We start from the raw sequence: 12,804 nt of genomic DNA on the forward strand, positions 1-12,804 counted from the left end.
CCATTCTCCATAAATCTGACAGATACACTATTCCTTGCTCCACTAATTTGTTTATAGTTTCAATCTTTATACCTAGATCATGTGACCCATTTGGACTTTATATGTTCAGATTTTCTTGTAAAAGATACTGGGATGGTTGACCATTTCCTTCTCCAGCCCATTTTACAGATGAGGAAGCTGAGGCAAACAGGGTTAAGTGATTTGCCCAAGGTCACACAACTATTAAGTGTCTGAGGACAGATTTGAACTCATAAAGATGAGTCTTTCTGAGTTCAGACCCAGTGTTCTATGCACTATGGTGCCACCTAGCTGCTCTAAATATTTTTTATTTACTAGCACACTTCTGGGTCTGTGACACAAAAAAGATTAAGAATCCTCATTCTAACAGGAATCTTGGGATCATAGAATTATAAATTTAGAGTTAGAAAAAAACCATAGAGTCCAGTTCCCTTGTTTTACAGGGGAGGAAATTGAGGCACAGACTATTTAAGTGTTTTGAACAAGTCACTAAACTCATCACAAAGCTAGTAAATGTCTAAGGTAGGATTTGAATCCAAGTCTTTCTGTACCACCAGGGCTGGAGTTCACAGCTATTCTTGGGAATGTTTTGTTGCCAAATTCCAATAATCTAGGAACATGTAGCTGAATTGATATTTCCCTGCAGGGCATAGCAAATCAACTGATTGGAGCATAGGGAGAATGAAGATGGTGAACTCTACATGCCTACAGCTCAGCTGTCCTACCCCGTTCTAGAGATTAGAGCTGAAAGTGGGTCCTTGGATCGTGACTTCTAGTCCAGTTAGTCTAACAAATGAGGTTGGTTTAGTTGGAGCTGAATGAGGGGAAAGACAGAACCAGAAGTTTTCAGTGTATGAGTTCATTTACAGCACAAGTCATCAGATATCATTGGTATAGGGACCCCCAGGTTCCCTTTCCTAATCCAAGTCATCAGAGCTGCCTAGAAGATGATGCTAATAATTGGCATGTATGTATATAGTGATTTAAAGTTTGCAAAGCTTTTTATATGTGTTATCTCGTTGGATATAACCACCCTACGAGGTATTATCCTGTTTTTACATTTTAACGATGAGGAACCAGAAGCTCAAAGCTTATGTGAACTTGCCCAGGGTCACACTCAGTAACTAGTACCTCCAAGACTGAATTCAAAACATTTTGCTCTAAGCTACCTAACATCCTATGGCACCTAAACGATCAGTGACTTATCCAGTCACACAGCTGTTGTGTAATGAAGGTAGGATTTGAACCCAGGGCTTCCTGACTTTGATGCTAGCTGTCTGTTGATTATTAAGTGCCACCTTTCTAGGTGGTAGAAACTAGAGAATGAAATCAGGGAAATCTGAATTCAATGCCTCAGATAACTTTCTAGCTGTGGGACCTTGGACAAGTCACTTGGACCCTTTTTGACCTCAGATTCCTTGTTTGCAAAATGGGGCTAATCGTACCACCTCCCTCACAAGGTAGTTGTGTGAAGATTAAATGAAATAATGGAGGTAAAGCATTATATAAGTGCCAACTATTATTGATGAAAGTAATCTATATAATAAAAGATATTGTGTGTATGTATCTTTTAAGGCCAAATGGAGTGATACAAATACATAGCATTGTGGGACTTCCAGGCAGTAGGAGAGCAACATGGGCTGGAGTATTCAAAGAATGACTCATTGGAGAAATGGAACTTGAGCTCATGTCCCTTCTTCCATTATAACTGTGAACATTACTAATCCTAACAGGAGATATATGGAAAAGCCACCCCAGAGTTGGGGCAACATCCTCATCCAATCCATTGACTTCACGAAGACTCAGTTGGAGACATTGGGAGTGTCAAATTCAGGTCTGGGCACCATGTTTGAAAATGGCCAAACTGGAGAACAGGGCAGCTAGGTGGTACCATAGTACATAGAGCACTGGGCCTGGAGTCAGGAAGACCTGAGTTCAAATGTGGCCTCAGACACTTAATGGCTGTGTGACCCTGGACAAGTCACTTAACCATGTTTGCTTCAGTTTCCTCATCTATAAAATGAGCTGGAGAATGAAATGGCAAATCATTGCAGTATATTCACGAAGAAAGCTCCAAATGGGGTAACAGAGAGTCAGACATAACTTAAAAACCCCAAGCAACAACAAATTGGAGAAAAGCTAAACACAGGTAACCAAAATGATGAGCAGACCTTGAAAACATATCCTGTGAGGAACAGCCTAGATTGGAGAGGCCTTAGCAGGACCATGTCCTTACCTATTGAGGAAGAAGATCAGATTTAGTCTTTAAAACTCCAGAGCTCAAAGTAATTAATAGCCAATTCCAGTTAGGAAGTATTCTTTAACAATTAGAAATAGATTGCCTTGTGAAGTAATGAGTTCTGCCTCATGGAAATATTCCAGTGGAGGTTGGAATGTTTAGAGAACATCCTTGCATAAGTCAGAAAGTTAGAACAAAATACTTCTAGGATCTCTTGCAACTTGAATGAGTCATTATATCTTAATTTGGTTGAGGATAGAGCCTTGGAATAGATTCTCTGGCCCACCCACCATTGCCGTAGCTCAGTCCTCATATGAAATGAGAAAATGTTTAAATCACCATTTCATGGATGTAGCTGCTTTTGGTGAATGGCTGAGGTCCTTTGTGGGTAAGTCACCTCGTTGTACCAATGCTGGGCATATAAAGTGCGGTCTTCCTGGAGCACTTTCCAGACCAGGGGACCAGATGTCCTTTTAGTCATCACAGACTCGTACACAAATGTTCCTGAGGACAGAAAATTGCTACACCTTTATCACTTGAAAGTTGTTGCCATTCAATTGTGTCTAACTTCATGACCCCATGGACCACAGCACACCAGTACCATCTATAGGATTTTCTTGGCAAAGATACTGATGTGTTTTGCCAATTCCTTCTCCAGTGAATTAAGGCAAACAGAGGTTGTGTCTCATCTAGGGTCACACAGCTAGTGTCCGAGGCTGGATTTGAACTCATTCTTTTTGATTCTGGCCCCAGCACCCTATCCACTAAGCCACGTAGCAGCATGTTATTGTTAAATATTGTTAAATTTTTGTTGATTGATTATTTAAAAATTATGAAGAATTCAGTTAAGGAAGGGAAGGAATATAGGAACTGATGCAGAATGAAGTGAACAGAACCAGTAAAACAGTAAATATAACATATAACATAACATATGACATAACATAACATATGGCAGCTAGATAGTGCAATGGATACAGCATACGCCCTGAAGTTCAAGTCAGGCCAGACACTAACTGTGTGACCCTGGGAAAGTCACTTAACTTTGCCTCAGTTTCCTCATCTGTCAAATGAGCTGGAGAAGGAAATGGCAAACCACTCCAGCATCTCTGTCAAGAAAACCCCACATGGGGGCATGAAGAAGAGTTAGACATGACTGAAACAATGGAACAACCTCCCCACGTTGTTGTGAAAATCAAATGAGATGACATTTGTAAAGTACTTCTCACAGTGCTGGGCACCTCTCAAGTGCCATTCAAGCTATCATCATTATTATTTTCACAGCAATGCAAATAAACAAGAACAAAAACTGGATTCTAGAGAATAGAGGAGACTATTTCTTTGAAGAAGTGGGGGACTGTGGGTGTGCAACGTGATATATACTGTCAAAGTCGGTCATCATATTGGTCAGATTTGCTGAACTGCTTTTTTTCTTTTTCTTTGTTGCAAAGAATGTTTAGGTAGTAGAGGAGGGAGAGAGAGAGAGAGAGAGAGACAGAGACAGAGACAGAGAGAGACAGAGAGATTTGGAAATGAAAGTGGTGAAAAAATAAGTTATCAATACAATTTTTTAAAAGTGGGCTGAAGTACAAAACTTCTAAGATCCTTTTTAGCTGTAAAATTCTAATTAGAGGGAAAGAGAACAAATATTTATTAAATACCTACTTTGTTCTAAGCACTGTGTGAAGTGGTGTACACATATCTCTTTTGATTCTTACACCAACCATGGGAGGTGGATGCTTTTATTATCCCCATTTTAAAGTAGAGGAAACTGAGGCAGACAGGTTCAGTGACTTGCTCAGGGTCACACAGTCAAGAAGTCTCTGAGGCTGGATTTGGATTCCAATCTTCTTGACTCCAGGACCATTGTGTGACATAGCTGTAGCTATAAGCAACTTTGTCTATTATAAAAAGCTAGCCTTGAAGTCAAGATTTGGGTTCAAAACTTTCTCTGTAACAACTATGCTGCTTTGGACAAGTAACTTGTCTTGCTGATCCTCAGCTTCCTCAGCTGCAATAGGTATCAGAGCATCACTGATTTCAAGCTGGATGGGACCTTTGAGGTCATCTAGTTCAACCTCCTAATTTTGCACATGAGGAAACAGGCTTGAGGACATGAAAGTGACTTGACCAAGTCACATGGGCATAGAAAGTGACCAAACCAGGATTTGAACTCAGCCTTGTAAATCAATAATAATGTAGCATACACCCTGAGGTGGACTGTCCAAACTTCCACTTACAGTTGGGACCATTACCTTAGCCAGTATGTATGTATGCATTATGTTTTTACAAAAGAGTATTAGAAAAGATGGCCAGCTGGATAGAGCAGCTGCATGACCCTGGACAAGTCCCTTAACCCTGTCTGCCTCAGTTTCCTCATCTGTAAAATGAGCTGGAGACAGAAATGGCAAACCACTCCATTATCTTTGCCAAGAAAACCCCAAAAGGGGTCATGACTGAAATGACTGAACAACAACAAATTAGGAAAAAGTTTTGTAAACCATAAAGTTCTAGGAAAATAAGAGTTACGATATTCTCCTAAAGTACTCCCTGTAGGTCCCTGTTGAAATTGTTGACTGAATCAGAGCTAGAAAGGACCTGGAAAGTCATCTAACCTTAAGACCTCAGGTAGTAAGTGACCAAGCCAGGATTTGAACTCAGTTCCCCTGACTCAGAATTCAGTGCTGTTTCCACTTTATGCCCACTGCCTCCCCGATAAGGAGTGATGCTTTTCCGCCAAAGGTATCTGGGTATTTGTTGCCTGATCTCTGTCCTCGGTGCTGGAAAAGAACTTGTAAATGTTTAATCAACTTTGCTCCTGGATGCCTGCTTTGGACGACAGCCTATTAATAAGTGGAGTGGCTGAGGGGCAGGTATGATGTCCGTTACTATAGCATCCCCTTGAAGAGCACCTGGGAGTGAGAGGCAGAGCTGATCTCAGGAAAAGGCACGTGGGGGTGGGGTACAGAGCGCAGCCCAAACCAAGGCAGGACTAATGAGAAGTAAAGGCACAGGGAAGTGTCTCTTTCCCAAGTCACTCAGCGGGTGCCCCCTTTAGCATCTCCACCCGCAGCCCCTAGGAGTCTGACTTGAGTCTCCTTGTCTGTGCCTATGAGAGCCGCTGCCGTCGTCCTGCCTCGCTTTTAGCTCTCCTAAGGAGTCTCCCCAGCCTGACTGCTGCCAGACCCCATACCCCGTGGCTTCTTTTTTCTGTCCTGGGAGATCTTAATTGGATTTCATCTTCCTAATACTTTCCGGGGAAAGAGCGGTTACCTGCCTTCTTGGGAGGACTCCTCATGGCCCTCTCACACTGGAATTGAACAAGGATGGACACTCTGAATGATTGCTGCTAACCTTCATTCACCATGCCGTTTAAGGGGTTCTCTACCTTCAAAGAAAAATTCCTGAAGCCGGGAAAGGAGGGTGTGAAGAACGCGGTTGGCGACTCACTGGGCATTTTCCAAAGGTAAAGTTGTGATTGCCAAGTTCAAGTTCAGGGCTGAATTCTATCGTGTGTGGGCTAAACAGATCAGGCACTGTAACGTGTTTATAAGCAATTTTAAGGGAAATGTCAAAACTGTATTATTGAGCCCAGAACACACCCAGAGCATTCTCCCAGTAGGATTGAAGGTGAATGAAAGAGATGAATGTGGCATAGAAGGGGGTGTCCTATAACTCTGAACTGGAGAAGATTGGGGGTGGGGTATGACATTTCCTGCTGAAGGTGGACAGGACTCCTAGTTAAAATGCATCTCCCGTGCTCCATTTGATTACCCTATTTGATGAATAGTCTTAATTCTATTACCGTAAATGGAGATGACATCACTTTGCACTGTTTCCCAAAGGTCTTTCCAGCTTTCTTTATGTTCCCTACATTTATGACATAAGACCACTGCAGTGTTTTACGATATGAATGGACCACGATTTATTTAGCCATTTCCCTTCTACTTGGACGTTTAGGTGGCTTCCTGGTTTTTGTCTTTTACAAATAATACTACTTTGAATAGTTACTAAATAAGATGAATTGTTTGTGTTGGAGTTTAATATTAAGTTTCTAATGAAATATTTCATTACAGAATTACACAAGCAAGTATTTTAAACTTAGAAATTATCCAAGGTATCTTGATGTATGACTTTTCTAAGGTAAGAAGGATAGAGTGTTGGTAGTTTAAGCATAATAAGATCAGGCCATCTTAAAGCAAAAGTCCATCCACATTTAGAGGGAAGCAAAGATTAAGGATTGGTATCATGGGAAATGGAGGATTCTGAGAGCTTGTGCAAAAAGAAAGAAAACCATTTATAAAAGTACAATCCAACATATGAGTATTAAAAGAAATGCTTCTCAAAAAAACTATCCGATTATGATTAAATAGCTTCAAATATTTGAAAGGATGGGACGCTTTATGGAATTTTAAAAGAGAGACCAAGTTTCTATGTGCATTTTTAAATAAGAATTGGTGTTTTTATCTTTGAATACAAGGTGAAAGTGATTCATTGGTTGTATCAGCATGTAAATAAAAGTAAGCTTACTTTCTTAAAATCTGGGTCTGATTGCTTCTCCTTGAAAGTGAGAATATCTTATGTATCTTGTCAATCTCAAACAGATTTTGATGTGTATTTGTGTTTCCTTAAACTTGAAAGGTTGATTCATAAAGAGAGCTTCTCTGCAAAAATCGAACCTCTTCTTAATGCAGTGGTGTTTAATTTAATTTAATAATGTCATTATATTTAAATAATCACAGCCTTAGTGTTCTGAAGGATGGTGGGAGGGAGCGAGAGGAATTCACAATGAAATCATTCTTTTAATTTTTTTAAGCAAACATTCTAGTAGGAAAATTGGATTGAATATCTGGTTGAATTTTCTTCTTAATCTAAAATTCTACCAGACCCACAATAAGCCTTTAGTAGACTGACTATTAGTTTAGTTTAGTTCACTGCTCAGAGCAACACACCTAGGAAATGCTTACAACAGGTTCTTGTGAACAGATTGATTTTTTTAACCCAAATTCTGCATCCAACAGTTTCCAATTCCTTCTGGACTTGAGTTTGGATCTCAGTTCTGGTACTTTACTGATTGTGTGACCTTGAGCAAGTCTCTTTGACTCACTGGGCCTAGGAATCCCCTTCTGTAAAATGAGAGGGTTGAGCCAGATGACTTCTCAGCTCCCTTAAAACTCTGAATCTAGGCTTCCATGATGATCCAGTCACCTAAAAGAACTCTTCCTCCTTTTTAAATGGAACCATCAGACTAAGACAGCATGGTTGAAGTTGTCCATAGAAGCAAGGCAGGACGTCTTCAATGAACAAACTAAAACAATCCAGTTTGGGGACTTAAAGTCATTGCCTTAAACCCCAGGACACTCCTCCTTACTGCATTTGTAAATATTAAATTGCCATACAATTAAGATTGTTGTTTTAAGACCTGTTGTGAATTTGTTATTCTGATAATATTGGTAAGTTTTTTTAAAAATCTAACTATGTTGAGTTTCTCATAGTTGTATTGTCCACTCCCCCCAAGAATTTTTGATCTCTGAAAAGTGCAGATCTCAGTATTCTTGAATCTACAAGCTGGTCACAAGCTAGCAGGCAACTTTAAAGCATGTCCCTGATCTCCCAGGGAATACAATCTCCTCTTTAAAATGGATTGTTTCATGAAAAAGAGATCAGAAGCACACTTCTGTAGTTTGCCTTGGGCAATATCGTAGACAAGGTGTTATGTGATAGCCGCAGGACTGTTAGAGAAATAACAAACATACCATTTCCCCTCTGTTCTTTACCTCAGCTCCTTCTAACCCTTTGCTTGATATTTAGAGCAGGGGTTATTAACCTGAGGTCCAGAACTTTTAAAATAATATGCTGATAACTATATTTCAATATAATTGATTTCCTTTGTAATCCTATGCATTTTATTTGATGCATTTAAAAATATGATTCTGAGAAGGCATCCACAGGCATCACTAGACTGCTGTCAAAGGTAGTATTCCATAAAAAGGAGAGAAAGACTTGGAAAAGGAACAACTGCAATTACTATTATAAATGGCATTTAGGAGGAGTGAAACATAATACAAAGATTAAAGTCTTGCCTCTAAAACCATGAACAAATCACTTTATCTTTCATTTCTCAGTTCCCTCAGGTAACTAAAGGCAAGTAACTAGTGTATATCAGTCTATATCTCCTTACATGTATCTTGCACTTTGAAGTTTTCCCAAATATTTTATATACAGGCAGTGTGGTATAGCAGATAGGGCACTGGACTTGGAATCAGGAAGACTTGAGCTTGCATTCTCCTTTAGATACTTACTAGCTATGTGACACCCCCCCTCCCCCAAGTCACTTAATTTCTCTGTGCCTCAGTTTTTTAATCTATAAGAACAGGGTATTAGTTTCAAAGTTTTCTAGGGTCCCTTCAAATGCTAAATCTATAACCCCATGAACCTCACAACATCCCTGTGAGGGAAATTCTCAGGCCCAAGGAGATGAAGTCATCTGTCCTGGTCATTCAGCTAATAAGTATTATAGTCTAAATTTGACCCCAGGTCCCAGTTTCTTGACATCAAGTGGGTTTTAAATAGTGGTCATGGGATTCTTCTAATCATCTCTATATGTAGCAAAACCTAATATTCTCATCATCGTTCTTAATGTGAAAATGGAATGGAAAGTTAGTTTCCACAAAGTTGAAGTCTCCTTAGAATCTGCCTTTCTTTAGGGAGTGGGAGAAGGTCCCATGCATTGGCACTTTATTTCCACAAGGGGGAACTGTTGTTCATAGTTGTCTCTTTCCCAATGTTGGGATCCATGCCATCCCTTTTCCCCAACAACCTTATTGCTGTCACAGCTACTTGGTCCCCTTTTCAGGGTCAGGTGCTTCCTACATCTCTAAAAACTTATTGCTATAGTAAATTCTCTTGGACCTAAGCTTTCTCATCTGTAAAATGGGACTAGTAATGCCTGTAGCATCTACTTCATAAGGTTGACATGGGAATCTAATGAGATGACATATTAAGTGCTTTGCCAACCTCAAAGTGCTATATAAATTTCGGTAATTACTATTATTGGAACTACAGATATTTGATGGGGATTATTTCCATGTCTAATAAACTATTAAAACTCACCTCTGGCAGCAAAGCTAACAATTAGAAGTGCTACTGGGCTCAGTAATCCCTTCCTCTCCATTTTAGGATCCCTCTGCTTTGGACTGACAGTTGTCATCTTGTCTGGGATCAATAATAGGGTTCTTAACCCTAGGTCCATGAACTAGTGTTTTAAAAAAATTTTTTCTAAAAAAATAATTTGATGACTGTATTTTAATATAATTGATTTCCTTTGTAATCCTATGCATTTAAAAACATTATCCTGAGAAGGGATACAGAGGGGTCTGTGACACACAAAAAACCTTAAGAACACTTGCTGTAAGAGATGGGTTAGACTTCCTTTCTCGACCTCTTAACATTTCTACTGCAGTGCTTTGGGAGGAAATACTTAAAGATTGGATTTTGTCTCATGTCTAAGGTCTCCTCAAATTAGGGAACAAAAAGTTATGCAATATACAACATATATCAGGTGTGGGGCAGGTATTTATTTCCTATTCTCTGTTTCTCTGTCTCTTTATCTCTCTGTCTCTGTCTCTGTCTCTCTCTGTCTCTCTCTCTCTCTCTGTCTCTCTCTCTCTCTCACACACACACACACACACACACACACATATACTATTTAATACAGTTAGGCAGCTAAGTGGCACCTGGAGTCTGAAAGACTGAAGTTCAAATCCAGCCTCTAGCTGTGTGACCCTGAGCAAGTCACAACCTTGTTTGCCTCATTTACCTCATCTGTCAAATGAGCTGGAGAAGGAAATGGCAAACCACTCCATTATCTCTGTCATGAAAACCCCAAATAGGGTCATGAAGACTTGGACATGACTGAACAACAATAATCCTTAAAAGGTTTTCACAAGTACGTGATGACAAGATTTAAGTAATCAGTAACTTAGAATTACTGATATACTCTCCTAGGAGGTTGAGATTTAAAAGCATTAAAATAAAGAGCATTTGGAGGAAACTAAGGTTGGGAGGTAGGTACTATTATTATCATTTTGCAAAGGAGAACACTGAGGTTGGATGAGGTAGCAGCATCATGCAGAACTCTAGCTCTAGAGGACCTCAGAGAGCACGTCCAATCTCTTTTTACACATGAGGAAACTGATGATCCTAGGGATTGTGACTCTCCTCGTTCTTAAGTAATTGTAGTAGGATTCTATTCTAGGTCTTTCTGTCTTCAAATCCAGCACTGTCTCCAGCATTGTAAATAAATTACAACGAGGTAAATTTCAGCTCAATAGAAAGATCATTCATTTAAACATTCAGAACTTTTCAACCATAGAATGGGAAACCTTGTGAACTAGTCAGTTTCCTGTCCTAGAAATGCATCAGGTTTCAAAGTTGGAAGGGACCTTGGAAGTGGGAGAATCAGAATTTAAACTCATCCTCTGTCTCCAAATACACTGCTGCTTCCATTTCTAGCCCTGTCATTTAAACAGATAAGGAAAACAGAGATCCAGGAAAATAAAGGGAGTTACCCGAAGTCACACAGACGCTAACTACCACACTGACCCTGGAGTCAGTATTCTTTCCACTTGATAACATCAGCTCCCTCAGCACATCACTGCTGTGTCTGAGCAAAAGATAAACCGAAGGTGGGGGTAGAAAGTCAGCCATATCTTGCTAAGGGTAAGTAAGCACACCTGCCAGAATAAAATGGAAGCACTCTCACTGTGGGTCCAGATTTTTTTTCATGTTCCCCCACAATTAATGTGAACATTTGAACTGTGAGTAAATACTTTTGGCAGCACCCAAAGGCCAAAACACATGGCTCATTAGTGTTCCTTAAGAACCAGGGCTCCCCTGTTCCATAAGACACTTGTCTGTGAAGAAGGAACATTCACACTAAATGCAACCCACAGAACTCCCTCACCTATATTTAGAAAAACAACAAGAGCCTGGTATCTCTGAGGAGAATGTAATTCAAAAGACCAACTGGTAACAACAGGAAAAGAAACTCTGAGAAAAGGTCATTAAAATCATTACATTTTAACTTCCCTGAGGCAGGGATGAATTTTTTGCCTTTTCTTTCTATCCCCAGTGCTTAACATGGTGCCTGGCATATAGTAAGCACTTAAATAATTGTTGATTGACTGAATGACTTCATTTCTTAGGAAAGAAAGAAGTTCATTTCTAAATGGTGACTAAGTATCTTTTGCTTGGGGGCAAGTGGCACAAAAGGCGACCTCCATTGCTGGGTGGTGTATGGGGGAACATGGATCCCAAGATACTTTCAGAGTAATTGAAGGGTTTGCAAGTGCTATTAGCACCCTCAGACTTCTGAGCCTGAGTCAAAGTCCGGGTTACAGCCAGTTTCTTTTCTTTCCTGATTAAATCTCTGAGGACTTACCATGACATGGCGGTGGTGCTGGCTTTTCAAAAGTTACAATAGAAAAGCAGAAACTCTGGCAGCTTCTTTCATACTAGGAAGGCTTGGAGGACCTGCCTGGTGAAAAACTGGGTTGGAGCTAAGCCCCAAGAACCTTCCCACCAGTAGTAATGCATTCTTTCTGTTTGGCTTTGAAAACTCATAAAACCAAGAACAATTAGTAAAGAAATAACTTTTTATTTCATTGAATCATAGACCTTGAACCCTAAGGGATGTTAGAATCCATCAGTCCAACTCCTTTATTTTACAGTTAAGAAAATTGAGACACATAGATGTGAAAGGACTTGCCCAAGGTTACTCATAAAGGGCAAGCATCAGAGACAGGATTTGAACCTATGCTGTCTGACTCCAGAATCACTGGTTTTTCCCAATGCACAGTTGTTCCAGGTTAGACTCCCCTTCTCTGTCTGTGGAGAGTTTTCAAACTATTGGCAATCTTCAGAATTTAGCTGTGAAATATAAAATCTTAGAGGGACTTCAGAAGCAATCTAATCTTTCCTATCTACAACACCCTCTACCCCAGGTTCTAGTATTGTCCCTCTTTCTCATTCTCTTGTATTTATTTTGTATATGGGGCAATGAGGAGACTCATTGAAGAGAGGACAGAACCTAAAATCAGGAAGACCTGAGTTCAGATCCTACCACAGACACTTACTAGCTGTGTGACCCTGGGCAAATCACTTAACATCTCTTTCCCTCGATTTCCTCAACTGTAAAATGGGATCATAATAGCAAATATTTTCCAGAGTTGAAAGGATAAAAATGAGATAATATTTGTAAAATGCTTAGCACAATGTCTGGGACATGGTGGCTACTACACAGATGCTCCTTCCCTCCCCTCCCCTCCTCTTCCCTTCCCTTTCTTTCCTCCCTTCCTCTTTCTCTTTCCCTCCTTCCTACCTTTCCTGCTCCTCCTCATTCTCCTCTCCCAATGAAGAAGCCTCCTCTACCAATGCTTATTAGCCGCTGCTCTGCAGCTTAAGAGTGTCTGGAGTACTGAGATATGAAATGACTCCTCTAGAGTCACTTAGCCAATAGGTGTCAGAAGTGAACCTTGCACCCAGCACTC

At 40.1% G+C, this 12,804-nt stretch overlaps 1 protein-coding gene across 3 annotated transcripts in view; it reads left to right on the forward strand.

The window, feature by feature from the left end:
• The first annotated feature begins 3,740 nt into the window (after window positions 1–3,740).
• The window catches only part of SLC17A8 (solute carrier family 17 member 8), a 55,256-nt gene continuing 46,192 nt past the window's right edge, over window positions 3,741–12,804 (forward strand). For all 3 annotated transcript variants that reach the window (XM_072655681.1, XM_072655682.1, XM_072655680.1), the window contains exon 1: window positions 3,741–5,720. In XM_072655681.1, the coding sequence (XP_072511782.1) occupies window positions 5,620–5,720 (101 nt within the window). In that variant the 5' untranslated portion in view covers window positions 3,741–5,619. The remainder of the gene's footprint in view (window positions 5,721–12,804) is intronic.

The sequence above is a fragment of the Notamacropus eugenii genome, chromosome 3 (assembly GCF_028372415.1).
Source record: "Notamacropus eugenii isolate mMacEug1 chromosome 3, mMacEug1.pri_v2, whole genome shotgun sequence".
In the NCBI taxonomy this organism is placed as follows: domain Eukaryota; kingdom Metazoa; phylum Chordata; class Mammalia; order Diprotodontia; family Macropodidae; genus Notamacropus; species Notamacropus eugenii.